General features: G+C 34.1%; 1 protein-coding gene across 5 annotated transcripts; it reads left to right on the forward strand.

Moving 5' to 3' along the window:
• The first annotated feature begins 121 nt into the window (after positions 1 to 121).
• LOC133185602 (stomatin-like protein 1) lies at positions 122 to 14,880 on the forward strand. Of its 5 annotated transcripts, none has more exons than XM_061320914.1 (10): positions 122 to 226; positions 3,583 to 3,796; positions 4,403 to 4,506; positions 4,949 to 5,015; positions 5,306 to 5,388; positions 6,045 to 6,248; positions 6,563 to 6,618; positions 6,842 to 6,972; positions 13,856 to 14,104; positions 14,330 to 14,880. In XM_061320914.1, exons 2-10 carry the CDS (start codon positions 3,607 to 3,609, stop codon positions 14,575 to 14,577), a joined length of 1,332 nt encoding a protein of 443 aa, XP_061176898.1. In that variant the 5' UTR covers positions 122 to 226; positions 3,583 to 3,606; the 3' UTR covers positions 14,578 to 14,880. The 5 variants fall into 5 exon arrangements, with proteins under 5 accessions (XP_061176898.1, XP_061176901.1, XP_061176900.1 ...); XM_061320917.1 differs by having other exon boundaries at positions 6,842 to 6,963; XM_061320916.1 differs by having other exon boundaries at positions 123 to 226; positions 3,583 to 3,790.
• Positions 14,881 to 25,276: the final 10,396 nt, after the last annotated feature.

Below are 25,276 nucleotides of genomic sequence, written 5' to 3' on the forward strand. Positions count from 1 at the left end.
AATAAATAGAACCTTTCCGGATTTATTGAGTTTACGTTATTGTCTAATTTTAGCTTCCAGACTTCGTTTCCTGCATGAAATTCGGCAAATTTTGTCGATTTCGAAATTTAGCCATTTTAGGATATTGATATGCATACTCTTTTCTAAGTTTACATTTAACTTTTTATTTTTGAAGCTTGAATATCATTTTTTTGCAAACAGAATGGGGAATCCTTAAAACTAAGAGGTATGTTAAACTCATATTGATCTCTTGATGTGTTCGTAGGCACTCCCCATGGCATCTAATTTAGTAAATGACGAAATGATTAGTATATATAGGTCTACCCCTTTATACTTATATGTTTAATGGTGTCGGGGCAAGGGCAGCTGTTCCATCAGAAATCTTTACACAGCTTACGCTTGTAACTGAGAGGAGAAAAATACGACGGATCAGACCGGGATTCCAACCCGGCCCCCTGAATCTCCAGTCAGGTGCTCTACCAACTGAATTATCTGGCCACCAGCGATCGAGCTGGTTTGACCACCACATTCCTACCTCCTTAAAGGTCTTCGGCCCCTTAAAACACCAACCCAGGCTCTTCCCTGGCAGGTCTTTCGCTAGTTAGAATAATCTAACTGTACATGTGTCTTGGGACAAGCCCTCACCACAGTTAGAATACATCCCATAAACTTGCAATGTAGCAAATCGGAGTGGATCCGCTCCGAAATGATTTTGAAGAATACAGAAGGAGTTGCACTGTAAATAACTACCAAATTAATCATAACAAACCTTTTTGAGATTGTATATGCCTTTAAACCTAAAAAATAATCCATATACATGTAAATACGAAAAATCAACTAATTTTCTCAACGTTTTTTTCTCTCTTCAAATTTACATGCCATATTGACATTCGAAACTCCCTGGATTGTTCATAGAAAATGCACAGAGTTCGAGTTATCTGCTGTGTTTATTTTGCTACATTGCCAATACACGGAACAAATTCTATCGTTAAACCGGGTCAGTAGGATAATATCATTTTAATGATAGACGTTCTATCTAGTCTTTCACCTGTCACTTCCAGGGCATGGCACCAAATGTAACCTAATAAGAGAGGAGAAAAATGTGAAGGACCAGACTAGGATTCGAACCCGGGCACCCAGAATCTCCAGTCATGTGCTCTACCAACTGGCCACCAGCGATTAAGCCCATCTGACTGACACATACAGTGTAATTTTGATCGGTCTTTTCAAACTTGAAACAAACAAGACACGTACAGTCTAGACTGTGATGTCACATGACGTTAGTTGCATTTCTATAGCAGAGTCTAAATGGTGCAATTTTTCAATAAAATTCATTGTAGAGTAGAATGAAATTATTTTTTGCTTTCTTTCAGGTCAAGTACAATCACTACATTTAGCTACATAGCTTGAATTACCTACCATAACTTTATTTAGCTTCTTTAAGTAGCTTTATTTAGCTATTTTAATGCAAGTTTCACAATTTTGCTTTTTATTAAAAACAGACAAAAAAAATTGCAAGTATGTGACCACTAATATTTATACTAGAATCAAATTTAAAAAAGCAACCCAGAGCAAAGATAGTTGAAACATTGCTGCTTTTGAACACTTTTAAGCAAAAGATGTATTTCTATTGTTGGAGTAACTGCACATCACCTTATGTACAGTGAGGCATGGATAAGTATGATTACTTCAAATTGTGCTGAATTACTACCAGTCAATAATCATTTAACCAGAACTGGTCTTCTTTGTTATTTCATTCAAGAAGTAACTATTTGGTCACAAATTAACTGTTGTACATGTATATATAGCCCTAAACTTTTAGAACTTTGATTGCAATTGAACTGATGGAGATTAACACATCTTGAAAAGTGATTTTTCATGAATTGTTTTCTTATCCATTCAAAGTTGAACTATCACCATGATCACTGCATCAAATTGCAATTTTTTGCATATGCTAGAAAAAATGATCATTTAAGAATTAAGTCTGATTTAGTAGCTAAATAAAGCTACTTTGAGTAGGTAATTCAAGCTACATAGCTAAATGTACTGATTGTACCAGACCTGTCTTTTAAGTTCTACAAGAAGTAAATCTTTACAATAACTGGGGGCCTATTATATTTGCCACTATCACATGGAATCATAGTAGAAAAAAGAATTGTGGGAAGGTTTCACATAAAAATTTGCTTGACGAATATGCAGATTTTATTCCAGAATTCCTCTGTTCTTACACATTAGTCTATAGAGCTTGCTCTGCTGAGGTTCAACCCAAAGTCGGCCCTTAAAAAATCACTGCCCATGCGATTTAGATTTTGAAGAAAAAAATGAAATTAAAGTCATAAGTAAAAAAATCCTGGAATATATTTATTTTCTAATTCCAAATTTTATTCCCTTTTGAGCATACAACATGCATGATTATTAAATATGTTGATGATGCAATTGTTGGGGCTAGCACAGTTGTGTATTTATTACTGGTTACCCATTTACTTTTAACTTAGATCTGTCTCTTTGAACCACATGAGACATTTGGAAGTTCTATATAGACTGTGACTTGTCACATGACATCGTAATGTTAGTTGCATTTCAATAACAAAGTCTGAAAAGTGCAAATTTTAAACAACTGATATTTATGTGTAAAATCAATTAAATCAAGGTGAATTTATTTTTTTTGGTAAACTTTTGTTGTTACTGAGAGAATGTAGTTTACAGCATGATGCAATTATTAAGGAATTATGGGTCCTGAGGTCACTATGGAAAAAATTCTATTAGATCAATGTGCAGTAGTCCGAAAATCAGTTGACAAGCCCATCATGCCCAATCAATGTAAAGAGTAGGAATAGGGGTATGTTTTTTTTTTTGTTGGGGTTGGGAAGGAAGGAGAAGGGCAGGGATACATGTAGATAATAACTTTCAGATTCCCTTGACCTTCAAACTTCGACATGTGCAAATGCAAAATTTGGTTGCCCAAATTTAAGAAATAAGAAATAAAATTGATACTGTAAATGTTATGATAAGAAAAAGTGTGACCAGATACACTATTGTCTATTTGGCAAGTTGAGCTGCCAGAAAAAATGTCGATGCTACATCTGTTCGGCAATGTATACAACTGTTCTTGTCAATTTAACATGTAAACTCACACTACCATGCAGCAATAAACAATACCCCCATCCCATTTTCTTAATAATAAAATTCATATTTTAATTTCCATAGGATCATTTGTGAATTTTGATTTCAGTGATGACTCTAAAGCAAAAATGGAAGTCAGTTGCTAATATCTTGATCAGGATACTTGATCTGCTGCAATTGGATTTTTGTTTCTATGTAAATGTGAAATCAGAATAAGATTTTTTTTTAGCAAAATATAAAAAAATTTAGTAGCTAAAAAACAGAATTAATGCTTTAAACTGTGGGAGTATCAAGTTTTTTTTAATTTTTAAAACTTCTTCTTATTTTCTTTTTTCCCAATTTCATCAAAATGTTGATAAATTTTCCAAATTAAAAAAAAAAACAAATGGTATTTCACAAATCAGACTGATAAATCCCTGTAATAATTAAAAAAATTATATCTTATCCATATATTTCTAGATGTTGCATTTCTGCTAACCAACAATGTCAGCCCGATACATGAAACTGCCTACTTCAGACCAAGTGGATGATGTCCGACTAGATTTCTCCTCTTCCTTTAGCTACTCCAGTGTAGACAACCAATTTGCTCCAATCAACCCTAACAAATACAGATCAGCGTTTAGCTTTACAGAATCCCGCTGTGTTGAAGATGTTCAGTTCACAAGAGGTAAAGGTACATATTAGAAATCAATGTTAATCTATTGTTGCAATATTGGTTTGATTTTATGTATTGGTATTCGAATATTAGAAATTTTTCTTGTCTATATTTTGTTCACCTGAAGTTTTATAACCGTCCGTCTTTCTGTCCAGTGTGTTTCTGTTAAATTTTCCCATGTGTCTTCTCTAGAACTTAAGGGGGATTTTCAACCAAATTCAGCACAAATTATTATTAAATTAAGGAATTCAGGTTTGTTGAAATGAAGGATGATGCCCCTTCCCTTGGGGAGATAATGCAACTCACCTTACCACAGATCCGTAATGTCCCATGGGGAGATACAGTGTAATTAATAGAAAGTGCAAGTAAGGTGATGTCTTATGAAATTGTTCTCAAAAAACTTTGAGGTAGTAGGACCAAAACTAGTAAGATACAGTATCATGACTAATACAAAATCGTGAAATGTTTATTTGCGCTATAGATATACATGTATTAGAGGTCGCATATCTTAGTAGGACAGATGCATTGGGAAGATGAATGGGAAATCATCCATACTGATTCTGCTTTCAAAAACAACAGCCATCTGTTGCTATTATAGTACACATGTATTACTTGTGTTTACAGTGAAGCAGCCTTTGATTGGTCGAGTGTGCCACCTGTTTCTGACGGCTTGCTGTATCCTACTCCTGATCCTAACCTTCCCTGTCAGTGGCTGGTTCTGTTTCAGGGTAAAGATCACAATTACAGAGTAGGAAAAATAAAAACAGATCAAATTAATTTGTCTGTTTATTTTCACATAAACCAGGGATGTATGAAGTAGATTAGAACAAATAAATTTATCTCTTATCTATGCATATATATAGAAGTTGTGTGTGGTAATTATTGGTCATATGTGGCATGACCTACTTGCATATTCTATATGTATTGTAACTCTTATTATGAATGATTTCAAATATATTTTATTTAAATTTAGACAAATTCTTTTTTAAAAAATATATTACTTTACATTTCTATTAACAGTTACTAAATACCATAGTTCATAAGATAGAATAAGATTTCAAGTACATACAAAAAAATTACTGATCCAGGGAAAGTTCTGAAATCTAAGGATATTGATAAAATTGAAATGTTTCATATTAAAACTTTCAAAATTATTTTATTTTCCTTCAGAAACTGGGACAATATGAGAGGATTGCTATATTCCGTTTAGGACGACTTGTGGAGATTAAAGGTCCAGGTAAGAAATAATGCATGTTTTGTCTTTATTTAGTTTTTTTGTGAACAATTTTTCAGAAAAAAATCATTTGTTTTCTCAGTCTATGGAAAGCACTAAAAATAAAAAAACAACAGCAAGTAGTAATGAATATTGTGTAAATAGCATGGAGGAAATAACTCTATGCCTGTATGCACACTAGTGGTATATTTATCAATGGTACATGTGTATCTGTAGTTGTCAGTTATTAATCTTGTTTCCCTTGCCTTGGGATAATATTGCCAGATACTTTTTGTAACAAATTCTTTTTACAGGGATAGTTTTCATTTTACCATGTGTGGATAACTGTAGAAAAGTAGACATGAAGATAAAGGCATTTAATGTGCCCCCACAGCAGGTGAGCAATGTAGGCAAAATGCTAATAGAGAAATGATTTTTATGCCCCTGCCATAAAATGGCCAGTGTTTAAAGTTACCTCTTTCCTTCCCTCATTTCATCATAGTTATTTTGGACTGTTTTGCTGTGCTTATAGATAACAAGCTGATTTTTGGTATATTTTATATACATGTAGATGACTGAAAGATCAAGTTTGAGTTTCATGTTGATTGACCAATTTTCACAAAAGTTATTGCTCTTAGACTCAGACGATTTCTAATAATACACCGTTTTCCAGACTTTTTTCTTTTTTTGCTGTGCTTGTAGATAAGGAGATTTTTAATATATGACTAACAGATCAAGTTCAAGTTTTTCTTTATTTTCACATCCTTGGACTTTCAAGTATTAACTTGTATGCTGGCAGGGACATTCATTTCACACTGAAACTCTAGTGTATGTCATAAAATTGTAAATAGGTCAACCTTTTTTCCCTTTAGATTAGAGGTATTGAAATTTTCATGAGTATTAAATAAAAAGTGTTAAGTTAATTGGTGTAAATGAATGGAAAAAAAATATCAAAGGAATGCTCTGTATAAATTTGAAGTAAGAGTTATTTCCCTTGTTGGACACCGTGATGTAATTTTTTTGTCTGATGAAATCCTTGTTTTCGTCTTACAGATGATATCATCAGACAGAGGAGTAGTAGAGGTTGGGGCAGACGTTTTCTATAAAGTCGTAGACGTGGAAAAATTTGTTCTTAGTCTTCAGGATCTGAATTCACCTTTACGTACACTTCTGATGGCATCCCTCAAAAATAGCTTTGTCCGCAGAGACTTGGAGGACATGAAGTCAAATAAACTGATAATAGCCGCTAAAATACAGGTGAGTGTTCTGCCGTGGGTGTAAGGTATAAAGGTATGTAATACTCCCATTGTAATAGGAGGATAAATTATTACAATCCATATATTGGGTGTTAAATACATGTACCATGTCAAAAGACTTTTTTGCACTGCATTGTTGATGGTACAAATTGAGTGATTGTTATAATGTTCTTTGATTTGTGTAGATATTATAGTTACTTGTGTTGTTTAAAAATAAGAGTGCAAAAAAGGTAAAATATATATACATGTATATATATATATATATTAAAGTGTACATGTTGTATATATAAATGTATCTTTATTTTGTAATGATAGGAGGATACAAATGCCACAACCAGTGGATGGGGCGTAGAAGTTGTCAAGATAGAAATGTAAATAGATTTATATTCAAACAGAACATTATATCTTAGTATTTACTGCATTAAAATTTATTACCCATCTATTATATGTTTTAATTATTGCAGTATTTTGAGTAAAGTATTTTGCAAATATGATTAAAGACAGAAACAAAAAATATATAATACAGTACCCAATTTGATATAAAAGATGTTCTTCTCAAATCAAAAAAAAATTACACTAAGCCTTATTTTTTAGACCATTTATAAAAGTACTCCAGGCCCCTGAGCCCAGGGACCCTCTAGCTGCATTAGGTCTTGGAGGGGATCTTCCCAACACATTCCAGCAGCTGGCCACTATGTTTATGCAGAATATAAAAGGTAGTAGATGTATTTTGTGTTATGCTGGAATCTTTCTGCCTGTTCTTTGTCCATAAACATTTTTTATTGTCTGAAGATTATTGCTGAAACTATCTAATATTTTTCCCCCAAACTTTTTAGAAATAATACATAACATTTGAACATATGCATCAGTTATTTTTAGGTCACCTGAGTCACTCAGGTGACCTTTTGCTATCTGTGTTTGTCCATCATTGTGCCATTGTGCAGATGTGATTGTGTGTAAACTTTTTACATTTTCAACTTTTTCTCAGGAACCACTGGACCAATTTCAATCAAACTTGCCACAGAGTATTCTTGGGTTAAGGGGATTTAAATTTGTTCAAATGAAGGGCAGTACCCCCTTCCAAGGGGTGATAATCAAGAAAAGGCACAAATAGGGTGGGGTCATTTAAAAATCTTCTAAAGAACCATGGACCAGAAGAGATGAAACTTATATATGAAAGCTTTCTGACATAGTGTAGATTCAAGTTAATTCAAATCATGGCCCCCAAGGGTAGGATGGGGCCAAAGAAGAGGATCTAAGTTTACTTGGAAATATATAGTAAGAAATCTTTTAAAATCTTCTCAAGAACAGCAAAGACCTGATTGGTCATACATATATTAATATGGAAGCATCCCCAGGTAGTACAGATTCAAGTTTGTTCAAATCATGACCCTAGGGGGTAGGGTGGGGCCACAATGGGAGATCAAATTTTTACATAGGAATATATAGGAAAAAATCTTTAAATATCTTTTTCTCAAGAACAGCAAAGCCATGATTAGTCCTATTGATATGAAAGCATCCTCAGGTAGTGTAGATTCAAGTTTGTTTAAATCATGACCACCAGGGGTAGGGTAGGGCCACAATTGGGGATCAGTTTTACATAGGAATATATAGGAAAAATTTTCTCAAAAAAAGCAAAGCCATGATTAGCCATGTTGATATGGGAGCATCCTCAGGTAATGCAGATTCAAATTAGTGCAAATAATGGCCACTGGGAGCCATAATAAGGGATGAAAGTTTTAAAGGGATTTTATAGGAAAATTCTTTAAAAATCTTCTTTTCAAGAAAAGCAAAGCCATGATTTATTATATTAATATGGAAGCATCCCTAGGTAATGAGATTCAAACTTGCTCCAATCACCTGGTGAGAGTGGGGCCACAATTAGGGATCAAAATTTTATGTATGAATATATGGGAAAAAAATCATCAAAAATCTTCTTATCAAGAACAGCAGAGCAATATTAGTCATATTAATATGGAGGCATCCTCAGGTAGTGCAGATTCAAGTTGGTTCAAATCATGACCCCTGAGGATGGGTTTGGGCCACAATAAGAGATAAAATTTACATGGGAATATGTAGGAAAAATCTTCCAAAATTCTTCTCAAGAACAGCAGGGTCATGATATGCCAGCCTAGTTCCTTAAGTAATGCAGACTTAAGTTTGTTCCAATCATGGCTGTGGGGGAGAATGGGTACACAATGGGTGATCAATGGTTTGTCATAAGAATTGGACAAAATCTTAAAAATTGTAGGGGGGGGGGGTCATATATTGAAATTTATTATTCATTGTTTATTTGAATTCTAGTCAATTCGGCACCTGGTAAACTCGGCACCTGGTTTATTAGGCACCAAGTAAAGTGAATTCGGCACGTGGTATATTCGGTACCTAGTCAATTCGGCACCTGGTGCACTCGGCATCTAGTTAATTTGGCACCAGGTTTTCAATTATTAAGAATATAATAAATACTAATAATTTTTGAAGATGTTTTAGATAATTATCTTTATCAAACAGTTTTCTTTCATTTTCACGGTGTAGTACATAAACGGTTGCTACTGGAACAAAAATGCGTTCAATGTTTCTATTCCAAAAAGGAACGACTGCTAGCTGATATAAATATATTGGAGACACTTGGAATTGTAAAACTGTCAAAAAGTGACCCCAATTCGTTTAAGTCTCTGATTAATCCTTGTGCACTTAAATATACGTAAATATAATAAAAATATTTTTTAAAGAGTATTTGAAAGAGATTTCTGGACGAAACCAAGATCTTCTCATGTTACGGTTGCTATCAGAGTTTGGTATGTATGGACCGGTTATAAACTAAAAAAATGCACCGGCCGCTATTTGAAAAATAATTTCTTTTCCATAAGGAAAGAGAAATTCAACAAAATTGTGCTGCCTAAATTATATTCATTACATCTCAAACAGCATGTGAAACACAACATTTAGTATACTATACGAAGGAAATGAAAATTATTTTTCTTTATTGAAATGAAAGAACTTTTACCATCTGTACATCAAATCCTTTTCAAAGCATAATGAGTCTTTGGGGATTTTTGTAGCCTACATGTATACTTAGACTTAAATAATATCTAGAAAAGCTGAAGTATATATAACCTTTGACATTTTTTTTCTTGAAGCGCAGTAGTGCATAAGCTAAAGAAAATACAACCAACAGGCAATATTCAAAACATCGGATCTTAAATGGAGATTTGTCCCCCCCCCTCCCCCCCCCTTACAATGACTTCATGACTTCAAAACATCGGATGTTGAATGGAGATTTGTCCGACACCCCCCCCCCCCCAACTTTGGATTTTCATAGTTATACAGGTAAGAGAAGACACGCCCCCCTGCCTTGTCTCTGCCACGAAAGAAAGGTTTTTCAGACAGAATTCTTAAACTTTTTGCTTGTCAATTTCCTTAGGTTGAATTGTATATCTCATTTTTTTTTAATTTTTGAGTGGGCTTGGATCCCCCCACCCCTCCCCCTTTTGGGGAAAAAAAAACTGTAGATCTGAACACTAAAACGGCTGTCTAATTTTCTATCTAGTAAGTAACATATAAAGTATATATGATATATTTAAAGGAAAGAGCATTACAATTATTAACAGACATATGTTATCTTTTCCGAAATAGAAAAAAAAGGGGGGGATTGTGATCAATTCCACTTTTGTTCTAATTTTTAACACATGTATATTATTTGGACATTAGGAGTGTTTGACCATACTGTACACCAAAAATTGAATTTAAAAAAATTCAATCAAAATTTACAGCACAGGAGTTCGCATACCTATCAATTTTACCGAAATTTTCAGTAAATATAAAAAATATGTAATACCTATAATAATATCATATTATTATTATAGGTATTACGTATTTTTTATATTTACTGAAAATTTCAGAAAAATTGATAGGTATGCGAATTCCTGTGTTTACAGCAATAGACTCTTCTTGGAAAAAAAGGGAAGGCCGGGAGAGAGCAGGTCCCCCTTTCTATGTGCTTTATGAATATGTTTGGAGCAGGACCATTTTATAGAAACATTTTACCCTATTATGAGCAAGTTTTACCTAGCAATGCGCAAGTTATTGGTTTAATTATCAATGCCGTACGGCAAAACCTTACCCCTTTCTCCCTTACTACTAGTATTTCAATTTAGATTTTTTTATCTGGATTTTTTAGTGCTATTTTGAATTGTTCATCAAAATTTGTAGTCCATAATTGAAAAAAAGTAAGATCTTTAAAGTCAATTGAATTTAATTCAATATAAAGGAAAAAAAAAATGTTAAATCGTTCAAATGAGGATCTAATTACAGCATATATATATATATATATATATATATATATATATATATATATATATATATATATATATATATATATATATATATATATATATATATACATAGCTCCGAGTAAACTCCCGTTTTCGTGATATTCTTCGAGCGTGTTTGTTTCAGATCTAAAAGCTGTACATGGTTTAAACATTCTTAATATACCGAAAATATGTTTTTTTTCTTAAATAATGTTATGTTTGTATGAGATGTTGTAAACGTACAAAATAAATTTGGGTACATGTTAGGGAAATGACTGTTACGGAGATGAAAAAGTTACCATTGATCTTTATTTATTTATTTATTAATGATTTGCTTGTACAGCATCATGCTCTATATTTTTACTTGATACGTCTATAAGAAATTGATATAACGACTCCAGTACAATAAAAATTCCTTTCAAAGCAGCAGGCTTGTTAGGAATCTACAGGAAGTTGTGTAATTAAGGTTGCAAATATTATGCAACGCACATGTTAAATGACCATCGATATTTTACCACTGAATGTTGAACATTATAATAAGATAAAACTCTTTTACGCCAACTAATGGCTGCAGTGGTAATTAAAAAAAAAAGTACATTTTTAGTTTATGAAGTAAAATATACTATGATTTTTGGTATGGTACGAATTTGGTATGTAGTTTCGGTACAGTTCTAAATTTTCAACAATATAAAATTTTTAATTCTCGTCTAAGGATTTATATTAATGTTTATTAATGTTGTCCCAAAGTTGAAAAGATTTTTTTAATGCAAATACATTCCCAAATTAAATTATAGTAATGAGAGTTATTTTTTTGAGTGAGACAATTTTGTTGGTATGGTGTCTGTAAATAATTGTGAATTATGGGCTGTGAATATATATTTCAAAAAGGACATTTGATAAAATTATCTACTTGAAAAACAATATTATGTCTTCCCTGGTAAAAAATTCGTTGCTTTATAATCCAATTTTTCGCTTAAGCATTTCAACACACTGGCATAAAAAAAATTACAATTTTGAATACATGTAGTACAATTATTATGGACAAGCTTTTTTTTTCAAAACTTGGTTATATACATTTTTTGTCAAGCGAAGGACAGCGGGTTATTCTGAAAATAAACTTCCATTAAATTTTCTTCTATTTTCCACTAAAATATGTTACAAAAAATCAAGATCGGTGTTGCTTCAGATGCATATTATTTAATACAGAACGATCAAATATAAAGACTACAACTAGAATAATAAAATTTTCCACTTAAGATAATTACTAGTATTATATGCTTCGTTCTTTAGCTTTAACTTTTCTATACCCGCAAAAATTTAGCGAGACTGAGAGAGATTTTAGTATATATTTATAAACTGATAATTCAATTTTGTACGTTTCAGTACGAATTATAGTCTTAAACTTACAGTATTTCTAATTGAGTTTTCCACAGATGAACTTTAAATCATTAGATCTATACTTTACAAACACGCATTTTTGTTTTAAAAAATTACTTTATTCGTTAAAAAAAAATTGAAACACCTTTTTTTAGCTCACCTGAGCTGAAAGCTCAAGTGAGCTTTTCTGATCACCCGTTGTCCGTCGTCCGTCCGTCTGTCCGTCTGTCCGTCCGTCTGTAAACTTTTCACATTTTCAACTTCTTCTCAAGAACCACTGGGCCAATTTTAACCAAACTTGGTACAAAGTTCCTTGGGGGAAGGGGAGTTTAAATTGTTAAAATAAAGGGCCAAGTCCCCTTACAAGGGGAGATAATCAAGAAAAGACAAAAATAGGGTGGGGTCATAAAAAAATCTTCTTCTCAAGAACCACTGGGCCAGAAAAGCTGAAACTTATATTGAAGCATCCTGGGATAGTGTAGATTCTAAATTGTTAAAATCATGACCCCCGGGGGTAGGGCGGGGCCGCAATAGGAAGTACAAGTTTTACATTGAAATATATAGGAAAAATCTTTAAAAATCTTCTTCTCAAGAACCATTGAGCCAGAAAAGCTGAAACTTATGTGGAAGCATCCTGGGGTAGTGTAGATTCTAAATTATTAAAATCATGACCCCCGAGGGTAGGGCGGGGCCATAATAGGGAATACAAGTTTTACATTGAAATATATAGGAAAAATCTTTAAAAATCTTCTTTTCAAGAACCACTGAGCCAGAAAAGCTGAAACTTACGTGGAAACATCCTCAAGTAGTGTACACTCTAAATTATTCAAATCATGACCCCGGGGATGGGGGGGGGGGGCACAATAGGGAATCCCAAGTTTTACATTGAAATATATAGGAAAAATCTTTAAAAATCTTCTCAAGAACCACTGGACCAGAAAAACTGAAACTTATGTGGAAGCATCCTGGGGTAGTGTAGATTCTAAATTGCTCAAATCATGGCCCCTGGGTGTAGGGCGGGGCCACAATAGGTATTACAAGGGGGGAAGTTTGGTAATGAACAGCATGGCCCAAGTTACTCAGGTGAGCGATGTGGCCCATGGGCCTCTTGTTCCCTTTAAAAGCAATTAACCAATTAATCACATGAAAAATTTTAACAAAACACTCAACAATTACACGGTTACCGAATTAACACAAATAAGTGCTGAATTCACCAGATTCCGATGCCGAATTTACCAGATTCTGATGCCGAATTCACCAGGTGCCGAATTCACTTTTTCATTAGGTGCCGAATTCACCAGGTGCCGAAATCACTTGTACCCGTTTATTTCGTTTCCTCATGAATTTATAGGGGACAAGCTAAATTTGATAATGATTATAAACTTCTCATCAAACTGTTAAATGTATTGATATAGGTCTAAGGCAGTTCCAGGTGGACCCATAGTAGTCATAGCCTGAAAAACACCTGATATTCAGGTGAATGTTAAGGCCCATAGGCCTCTTGTTAAATTGATGAGTAAAATTTTATTTTTGCCTTGATAATAGCTTTGACGTGGAGAAAAAATTAGATGATACCAAGTCACAAAAGTTTCTTATGTCCAGAAGGTTTTAACAACACTGCATGATGATCATTTAGACAAAATCAAGGTCACTGTGGATTTGATGTGTAAAATTCTTGTCCACCGCATCATTTTGAATTCAGTAACTTAAGATCATACTTTATTTAAAATCAGCTTTGTTGATGATCTTCGGATACATCATGAACCTGAACAAAAGTCAATGAGACAAGGTCAAGGTCATAATGTTTCAGAAGTGTCAAATTCTATCATAACAAGGATTTCACCATAGCTCTATAATGTTTACCACTAACGTATTTTACTATATTGCATATGCGAATGTCTTCAAATGTATTTTTCAGACTCCAGTGACAATAAGTCTGGTGAGGAGCAGCAAGGGGCTACCCCTGAACCTCCAACACTCCCTACTGTTATGGCCCTCTCCCCAGATGGCGCTGCAGGTAGTGTTGAGGATGCCCCATCTCCAAGGGAGGTCATCAGGGCTGCTGGGCGACTGATCAATGAAGTGACCGTTAGGCAGAATGGTAATGTCTACTTGTTCCAGCTGGATGGAGAAAATGGTGGACTCTTTTATCTAGATCTCAAGAATGGTAAGGCAATAGAATAGAATAATGGACAAAAATACCAGTATGCACTGAATTATAAACAGAAATTATAAATTTCTGAATTTTTCATTGGGAATGAAAATTCAAATTGTTCCCTATAATTATTTGTGATAAATTTGTTTAAAATCCCTTTTGATTAAGTATATATTTTATTTATAATTAATTGTATCAATATTTAGGAATAATAAGGATTTATATGTTTTTTTCCAGGAAGTGGAAGTGCTGGGGAAGGCCTGCCCCCTGGTGGTGAACCTGATGTGACTTTGACCTTGTCTGTGTCAGATATGCAGAACATGTTTGTGGGGAACACAAAGCCCCTACAGGCCTACATGAGTGGGAGACTTAAGGTATCAGGGGACTTATCAGCTGCCTTAAGTTTGGAGGACTTTGTGAAAAAAGTAGTTGAAAAAATTAAATCTGAACAAACAGAGTCACATGATAGATTTCTTCATGTATAGCATGTATGTGAGGCGTAAACAGATGAATTGAGAATGATTGCAGAAAAATTACTTGTTTGATTTAATCTATTTGATAATTTTTCTTTTGTCTGTGATAATATTTTATTGAATTAGTGCACTTCCAAAGTGAAATCTGTTTTTAAATGTTTTACAGCCACATCATAAATATCCAACAACTCCCTTTTTGACAATTCCTGTAATCTTGGTAATAATCATTTTCTTTGTGTTCTTGTGGTGCCATGTTATAATTTTTTTTTGTATTCACTATTTATAATAAAATTTGTATATAATTTCATAATTCAATAGGTTTCATATTAAAATATATACATTTGTGGTACTGAGTATCTCTCTCTTATATAAACATACAGAGAGCAAATATCTTCATAGGACTATGTTATTTACTTCGGCCTTCACAGGATTTGATCACGTGACCGACCCACTTCATTTCCCAGAGAAGTTTTTAAACTTGTTATTTATTTCTTAAATGACATGGTTTCCCCCTCACCTGTCCATTTGTCTGTCCCTTCTTCTGTCTGTCCCTTTATCTTCTGTCTGGCCCACTTGGTTTTCCACACTTCTTTTCTACATGCTTGCAGATATTGAGCTAATTTTTTGGGTATGTGAGTCTGTCTTGATGAGTTACAGATCAAGTTTGCATTTCATTTCCCATCAATTATTTTTAACAGAATTACGTACTTTTTTATTTTTAAGGGGAACCAGATTACACTTGTTGGTAGGGGGCTAGTATAACTTAAGTAATACTCTCAGAAAGCTTGTTGTTGTTACTCCACTCTGTCCTTAACACTTTCTTGTCATCATTTCTGAATTTTAGAGAAAAACAACAGCAACAAAAACAAAACAAACAAACCATAAAATAAAAACACATTAAACAAATAAAAACAAAAAACTTACAAAGAAGGAAATTTATATGAAAAAAGAGAAACACCCCCCCTCCCCCCCTCCCCCCCCCCCCCAAAAAAAAATCACAGATGATTGGTTACGTTCAAGATGTGTAATGAGGACCAATGTCAAGGAACCTTATCTATACTACTATATTAAAATAATAGACTCGAATTTTTGGCCTTTAATACCGATAAATCGGAAGAGTACCGTCTTTTATTTGATATATTTTAAACATCACTGGTACTTGAAGATTACCAATTTGTTTTTATTTTTTCTCAATTAAGCTTCGCTAATGAATAATCAACGAAAATTCCTCAAAAAATTCCGGAAATCATCTGGATTTTTTGGATTTTACAATCTTGCGCGTGCGCATTACATTCACGCTAAATCACGGTATTCAAATCAATCTCCCTTGCAGAGTTGTCGTTCGTTTCTCTCTTATTGCTAGCGCTCTCGAGCGCTAGCAACTACGTTAGTCTATATTTCTGAAATACGCATGCTCGATTTCACGGTCGGGGATTCTGGGAAAACTACTGTAGATAGACTGTACGATAAGAATTTCGTTTTGTCATACAAAAATAGAAAAGATCCGAATTTACACTGGCCTTTCCTGTCTGATATGCGCGAAATACATTTCGTAGGTTAGAGAGAGTCAGTACCAGTCTAGATCCGGATTCTGATTCTTTTTTTTAATTTATTGTCTAACCTACACATAAAAGTACAGGAAAAAATTTGGCCATATAATGCCAAGATTCTAGACATCTAGCTTTCCTTACAGTTTTACAACTTTAGTGGATAATTCCGGCAAGCTCGGAAAAAACAACAACAACAACCACAACAATCTTTTTCAGAGTATGTCGGAAAGACATGTCAATTTAGTGTTTATCATCTGAAAATACATATGATCTGAAGTTTCGTGTTTTGTTGTCTAACCTGCACGTAAATGAACAAAAAGTAACAGTAACTCGGGTCTTATAAAACCAAGACTGTTATTTATAAAGCAGTAATGTATACATAGCTTTTCTAATCTACCTTCATGGATCTTTCCGGCAAGCTCGGAAAACCGCGGCAACCTCGGATATGTTTTCCGAGCTTGCCGGAAAGGCCCAAATTAAGGTGCTAATTGGTTCTACTGACCTTTTATTTTTTCACCTCGAAATTGAAATTACAATAAAATTCAGAATGCTTAAAGCACAGTTAGGAGTTATGCCATTGCCGACGTGAGGTACGCTCTTAGATTCACCATTCTGAATTGTGACCCCCCCCCCCCAAACTCAACCCCCAGTGCACCAATCTGCCTTCCTATTAATAATTAATCGATTCAGCAAATTTGACAAATGGTTCAGATATCTTCTTCTGTATTTTATTATGCTACAGCGCTAGCTCACCAATCTTTTTAAAAGATAAGCTTGTAATGTATGAGCCGTTGGTCGAGAGTGTGTTCAAATCAGAGAAGACAAAAGTATATACTAAGTAGATATATATTTGTTATTGTATAATTTCTCTAATAAGAAATCATTAATGTATATGAACAGAATATGTAGCAAATTTCCAATGAAAATTTACACGTATTTGTCATAGGCGTCGGAACCGGGGGGGGGGGGCTAGGGGGGCTTACCCCCCCCCCCCACTTTTTTTTTGCAAAGATAGGCATAATATAGGCATTGAAAACTCGGGCTTACCTTTTTTCGTTGGTTTAGCCCCCCCCCCCCACTATCAAACAGCCACCCCACTTTCAATTTGCTTCTGACGTCTATATGTTTGTATTATCGTAATCGTTTCTGAGTTTATATCCATACAAATGTGATATTGTGGCCACGTGGGTAATCATTCGCCATCTCGGAGACACATTTATTATATGTTATTTTTATCTCTAGCCATCTCAACGGAGGCAAAAAGCTCATGATCGTAGGAGCAACATTAATGTAACTACCCGATTTATTTTATCCCTCCTTTCTTTTATGCTTTTTTGAGGGGAACTGAAGGGGAGGGGGGGGGGGTGTTACAACTTCAGTTAGAATCACATCTTAGTGAAGTAGGCATTCTTTTTCCGCCAAAAATTACAATAACTACTATATAAAAATTATAGACTCGAATTTTTGGCCTTTAATACCGATAAATCGGAAGAATACTGTCTTTTGTTTTATGTATTTTAAACATCATTGGTACTTGAAGATTAACAATTTGTTTTTATTTTTTCTCAATTAAGCTTCTATTTTTATTACTTTTTCTATGTACTAATTCAAGGATATTACAGTAATTTTTATCAAAACAGACAGTCTTTTACAGATTATATACCTGTCTATTACCTGTGTATATATAAAGTATATGTATTAGCAGTGCTTAACTCTTTTATTGTTGAGGTCATATTTTGAAAAAGTTGAGACCTGCAGTGTTAAAATTTTTACACCTTTTCTTTAATAACTGATTGTGTAAAAATACCAGCTTAGCACAATTCTTCATTTTCATTACTTTGCTTGATATGTATCAGCAGTGTGCTCAACTCTGCTGTTGTCATATTTTCGATGAACATCGATCCATAATATCTTTTGTTAAATTTGTTTGGAAAGGTGAAATTTATGTAAGCTCCGGAGTGATTCGAACTCAAGACTTGATTTATAGCTAACTGGTGGTCAAACCCATTCTGCGCTACGCCGTTACGCAACAATTTAAAAAAAAACAAAAACCAAAACAAAACAAACACAAAAAAAAACAGAATTATATTAACATTCATTGTTTATTTCAAATATCCTTACAATATGAATGTGTCGATGTATCTATTTTGTAAATGTCCGATATGCACATGGATGTATTCATAACAATGTCAACCCGTGCACGCACGGGTCAAAATCTAGTATGGTCTTAAAAAAAGAAGATGTGTTTGTGAAACACTGATGACCCCGTATGGCAACTTATAGCAAAGGTTAAACTTTCTGAATTGCAAACTTAAAGATATAAAACAGATCACCAACACTTCGTGAGCAGTAAATTTATTTTGTTGACCGGTTTCAACCAGAGAAAATTTTTTACTTCGATAGATAAATTTACGTGCTTGATTGTTCTGATGACGACCACCTCTGCTCGAAACCGGTCAACAAAATAAATTAACTGCTGCATTCTCACTAAGTTTTGGTGATCTGTTTTATATCTTTAAGTTTACAACTGTAGGTACAGACCCTATTGAATACTTTTCGGTATCCAACGTGAGAATCTTCCACAATTTTAACCTCAAGGTGTTGGTCTCCAGTTTTTCTTTGTTTAGTATTTCTCAAATGCATATCAAATATGTTGGTAGTTTTGTCTCGAAGAATATACCTATGAAATATGAAAGCCCTAGCGGCAACCATTGAAAAGATATGGAAAAGGTTAAAGTTTTTCAAAAGTGAGTCAAACATCAAGGTCATGGTCAAAATTAATGGTGCCCATGGAAAGGCCTTCTCACAAGAAATACACATGAAATATGAAAGCACCGACCATTCAAAAGTTACTATATTTATGGCCAAGGTTAAAGTTTTTCAAAAGTAGGCCAACCTCCAAGATCAAAAGGTCAAAGTTGTTGCTATCCAAAGTAAGGTCTTGTCACAAGAATTACAAATGTAAAAGCCCTAGCACCAACTGTTCAAAAGTAAATGCCAAGGTTAAAGTTTTTCAAAAGTAGGTCAACCTCCAAGGTCAGGGTCAAAAGGTCCAAGTTGTTGGTATCCAAAGTAAGGTCTTGTCACAAGGATTACATATGTAAAGTATGAAAGCCATAGCATTAACTGTTCAAAAGTTATGCAAACTCCAAGGTCAAGGCCAAAAGGTCAAATATGATGGTACCCAAAGATAGGTCTTGTCGCAAGGAATATACATGTGAAATATGAAAGCCATAATTCCAACCAATCAAAAGTTATGGGCAAGGTTAAAGTTTTTGCGGACAAACAGACAGACAGACGGACGGACAGGGCAAAAACTAAATGTCCCCGATTACGGCGGCATAAAAAAATGTGTAATTTTCAAAAAGCAAGCTTGTGGCTGAACTCCCTCTTCATTTTTAAGTTGGTTTAAAAAATCATTTATGCATATATATGTAGTTGGGTATATGCGTATACATGCAGTTCTGCTTATGATAAGTTCACAAAATAATTTCTAACTCCCAAGTGACTCAAAAGAGATGGTTTCTTAAAAACTTGTAATTATAATTTTTTTTTCACTTTGAGGATAAGAATTTTGAAATGGAATAAAGACACCGAGTTTATAGACTACAACAAGGTTTTGGATGCTGCAAGTGTCCTACATTTTCTAAATGATCATGTTAAACTACATTTCCTGTGCTGATCAAACTTGTATGGAAGTTGACACTTCTTAAGGCTGCGAACTATAATTATTCTTGCTTGAAGGCTATACATAAGACATTACTGAGTACTTGAATAGAAATTGTATACTGTAGCTTATAAAACAGTTAATAAAGAAATAAAAATACAATCTAATTAGAATTAGACCTTTCATCTCGCTCTTCGTTCATCTATTTGTCCACGAGCGATAAATAGATAAACGAAGAGCGAGATGAAAGGTCAAATTTTGATTTAGATTGATAAAAAGGAAGAAGCAAAAACAATGTGGCTTTACATAGAGATTCCAATAGTATTCGGTAACAGCTAACACTACTGAGAGTGTACATGTGTATATGTTTGTTTTGTATGATTAACTCCTAGAAAATATCCTAGAGTTTTATAGGAATTTTCTGTTTGTTACTGTAGATTGGCAAATAATCACGATGGATTTAATTTCAATTTGTTTGCGATTTATCATTTTTCTGTGAAATTAAACCCATCGTGAATGCTATTATTAGTTAAAAAAAATCGATTAAATGTTTATACGAATTTAAATTAATTTTTGCAGCGTGAAATTAAAACCATGGCGATTGGTACTTTTTGAGAAATCGTGAAATTTTAACACCCTGGAATTAAAACGACTTACAGTAATTGATAATATCACTTTCCTGCCAGATATTGAACTAGTCGCATGTATTTTAAATTAATTATATTTGACATAACTTCATATTTCCGTAGCGAAAACTTCAAATTGTAGGCAAATTATAAATTTCGCTGATTTTCCATACAACCAGTCTAGATATACTTCACGACAATTTTATTTTAGGCAGAACAACCCTGCAAAATTTTCACAAAAATAAAGTTCACTTGAATGTGATTGTCTAGCAGTTTTACCTCCCATGCTGCTCCTGCTCGATACTTCTATAATTTAAAAAAAATCTTTCTAAGTCGGTCCTATACATGTATATGTATTATGCTATTTTCGTTTATGCCACCTTGCATTGACGGTTCAATGGCCATATTAAACATATACTATTATATTACAAGAGTAAGAGATAAAAAGTAATTCGACCTATATGTAGAAAACAATAGAAGCTGCCAATAACATCGTTTTACGAGAAAACGATTGGCAGCATCTATTTACAAAGAACTGAGAAAATGTCATACGCCGTTGTATTGTCCATGCGCTAATTATATTGTAACACGACTCTGGTATATAAATTCGTATAACTACCTATATCATACTCATTATTTAATTGTACACTGATACGCTAGTTCGTCATGAATTCAACCACTTTGCAGGAGAACTCGACTCTGGACGATGGAGGAAGTCTTTTATTACATGGACGATACACAAACACCATGCCTTTCTTAGGAGCTGTTATTGTGATCTTCAATATCATCGGAATTATCCTCATCACCAAGTCCAAAACCATTGCAAAGAATTTAAGGGTGTATATCATCAGTTTGATGACATGCGACTGCCTCACCGGACTCAACTTATTGGTCATTCCGCTAGTGTACTGGCTCTTCAGCACTCGTCAAGTGGTGGATCAAAGTGTTTCTATGATCCGCACCTTGCTGTTGGTATCCATTCTGCACACAACTGGACTTTCAATAGATCGGTTGTTATCCGTAAAACAACCCAATTTTTACACCTTTCGCGTCACGCCGAGAACATGTACGAAAGTATGTATTTTCATCTGGTCAATTTTCATCGTGTACCATATCACAGTGACAACTTTATCATCATTTTATGCAATGGGTGGACAATTCGACAAAAGAGTTTACATCGTCTTTCTATCTATCTACTTCAGTTGTCTTTCCCTTTATTTGGGATCAAGCAAAACTATTATTGCTTGCGCCAGAAATCACCTCAAACGCATTAACCTTTGTCCACGACTAAACGAATCCGTTCAAGACCAACAGGTTTCCAGTACTTTCCGGTTGTCACTTGTCATCACAACCGCTTCCGGTTTTCTCTTCGCACTTTACCTTCCTGTGCAAATTTTTATAATTTTGACATTTATTGACCCCAACAGGGAGATGAAAGTCACAAATTTTTTCCTGGAAATTTCCTACCCTTTATTAACACTAGAAAGCCTCCTGAACCCTATATTGTATCTGATTAGATTTCGGGAGACTCGACAAACGATCAGGAACTTCTTTTGTCCTTCAAAAGTAACTCTGAACGCAACAACCGCAGCTAGGCAAACGACATAAAAAGTCAATCTGATGGAGATCGAACAGAGGAGGGATTAGTGCCATGTCCCAAAGATGTGCCCAACATTGGAATACTGGGACGTATTCGTGTTGGCAGGTACAGAGTATCACTGTTGTGGTATGTACCCAAATGACAAAACACCTTTTCTCCTGTCATGTCCATTGAAGGAACTGAAGTGACATTTGTTTACTTTTAGTTAAGCTGTAAATTGTTCTGAATATATCTATTCCATGTATGTCCATATTAATTGTTATGTTAGAATATTCGCCTGCTGGAGAGCGACAATCTAGGCGCTCCGGCCACCCACTCCCGACCTCGACATTTTTTTAAAAAAGTTTTTGGAGTTTAAATAAACTGTAAAAGGGAAAGCAACTTATGCAATTTCTCTTGGTAAAATTTTGTTGTTCTTGGAATATTTGCTGCCTTTTTGCTTAAAAATAAAGAGGATTATACCAATGATCATTAACTGGAATTATTGTAGCTTTATTCAAAATTAGATTTGGCTCAATTTAATTAATGAATCAAAACAAGTACAGTTGGAAAAAAAATACAAAATAAGATTCATTTAGATTTAGTAAAGAATATTATCATTTATTAGATTTATTTCTAGAAATAAAACCTTCTTTAGTACGGAAGCCGGTAGGTGCCAGGAAGAAAAATATTTTATCTGGCGGCCGCCAAATAATTATCCGACGGCCGCCACATAATTAACTTGCGGCCGCCAGAAAATTTATCTGGCGGCCGCAAGATAATTTCTGGCGGCCGCCAGTTAATCTTCTTGCGGCCGCCAGATCTATTTATCTGGCGGCCGCCAAATAACTTTCTGGCGGCCGCCAGATAACTTTCTGGTTTCTGGCGGCCGCCAGATAAAATATTTCTTCTACCTGGCACCAACCGGCTTCCGTACTTTAGTCATGATTTGTGTTTAATACTTTTAACTTTGTAATTGTAAATGTCCTATCACATGAAATGAACATTTTTTAAGATATGTATAGAAGATACACATGTAGGTAAAGGACACTGGAATTCCCAGTGAGATGCCCATAAGCTTTAACAGTCACCTGAGTGTCATTATGCAAATTCTTACCGAGTTACATGTGTTTTCCCTTTTTATCTACTCCTTTGTAGATATATGAGCCTTATAGAATTAGATTTTACACTATGAGAATATTTTCATTAAAATTTAATTTTGTAGACTTGTTTTGGGGATATTTTTTTATTTGAAAAAAAAAATCATTTAAAATGTAAAGCATTAAACAACCTCCAACACTTGATAGGTAAAAGGCCACATTATCGAGTAATTGAGGTGACCAAAACATTTAACTAGATGCTGTCATAAGACAGTAATACCCACACATAGGTGTTTGCCTCTAAATATACTCACCTTCATATTTAACTAACGAGGGAAGAAGCAACAATAATTCTATAATTTACAAAAAAGTCCGTTTTCGACCTCTAGTCGCCCCGGGTGAAAATCGAAATTCTAAAACCTAAATGCACACCTACAAGACATTCCCAGACTTATTCCAAAATATGATTGGACTACTGTGAAAAATGTAAAAGGAGTTCGGGAAATAAGATTTTTGCAGAAAAAAGTCGTTTTCGACCTCCAATCGCCCCAGGGTGAAAAATCAAAATTCCGAAATCTTATTGCATTTCTATAGGACATTGTCAATCATATTCCAAAATATGAATGGGCTACTGTGAAAAATGCAAGAGGAGTTGAGGGAACCAGGTTTTTGTAGAAATGAGTTGGCTACCGCTTAAAATGTAAAAGTAGTTTGAGGAAGAAGATAGTGTGACAGACGGACGGAGCAGGATATAACAATATTCCCGAACTTTCTTTAGAATGTGCGGGTGTAATAAAATTAAACAAAGTGAATATATAAAGTTAATATCTTCGTATCAAATTGAAATGTGAAGATAACGAAACTGAACATTCTCAAGAGTCCATTTAAACAGTACAAATTATGAGCAGAGCTAACACAGACCCCTGAAAACAGAGATGGAATCAGGTGCCATGGAGGAATAAGTATCCCCTGTCGACCGGTCACAATCGCCATATGCTCCTTGTCATGATTGAGTAAACAAAAAATCCGTAGACAATTCAGTGTGAAAATAATGACATAACAATTTGTATGGAAGACGTCAGTCAACATTCGACTTAACCACAGATTATATTTGAAAACATGGTCATTGTAGCGTCCATAGAATTTGCGAAATGTTGACTGTAAACGAGATTGTTGATATCCTTGTATCATCAACTTATTTGTCAATAGCCTTGTTCGTACGTTTAGAATGCTCTTGCTAATCGAATCAACTGAGAGACAACTCCATATGCAGATGATAAAAGTATATTGCTACATAAATAAGAGAAGTTAACGATAGAAAAAAAGTTTAGGTCATCACACATATCAAAGTTAGTTGTTAGTTTGTCATCAATGTCTCTTTCTTGTAAAACATCCAAATATGAAGCAGATGTGTCAGACTCTGTGGTACCTTTTATTGTGAGTTCAATGGCATACCGTATTTCGAATCAAAGTAGGAATGAAACTGAATATTGTTAATTGATAAAATGTCTTCGATATTTTGTAATGTAGACTTGAAGGTCCCAGTGAGAGATTTCTTCTTTTCATGTAGAAGTTTTTGATATATTCTACTTCATATGAATACAGAAAAACGGATCTACTAATAACGGGGCACAATTAGAACTCAAGGGAATACCAACAGATTGTTGGAAGTTCTGGCCTCCGAAAACTACATAGATATTGTCAATGCGAAAATGCAGCACCTTTTTAATATCAACCTAGGAGTATAATCAGAATGTTTTTCAACAACAAGAGTTTGCAGATGACTTATGACAAGGTATGCAAACATTATAATGAGTTTCATTTTTATTAAAATAAAAAATTGTCTATCATGTCAAAAACTCTGGTAATTTATCGCGTGGGATGTTTGTATAAAGTCGTCTGTTTTGATTGTATTGAATTTGCTAATACATATATTTCGTAATTTCAAATTTTCTAAAAGTTTGGAGTTTAATTTTAAGTATCCACATCTGATTAACACCACTTCTCGAATACTAGTATGTTTCTGAACACTTCTCCTGAAGTTTCTCCTACACTGTTGTTAATATTTTCGTGAGGAGTAAAGAAAGAGGCTTTGTAGAATATTTACTAGGACCCATTTTGTATAATTGTTTTTAAGGATTTTTATGAAGTTAAGGAACCCAGTATAGGTATAGTAATTCAAATTCAAT

The sequence above is a fragment of the Saccostrea echinata genome, unplaced genomic scaffold, assembly GCF_033153115.1.
Source record: "Saccostrea echinata isolate AGI-Se365-2 ecotype Australia unplaced genomic scaffold, CSIRO_AGI_Sech_v1 ptg000012l, whole genome shotgun sequence".
Taxonomy (NCBI): Eukaryota; Metazoa; Mollusca; class Bivalvia; order Ostreida; family Ostreidae; genus Saccostrea; species Saccostrea echinata.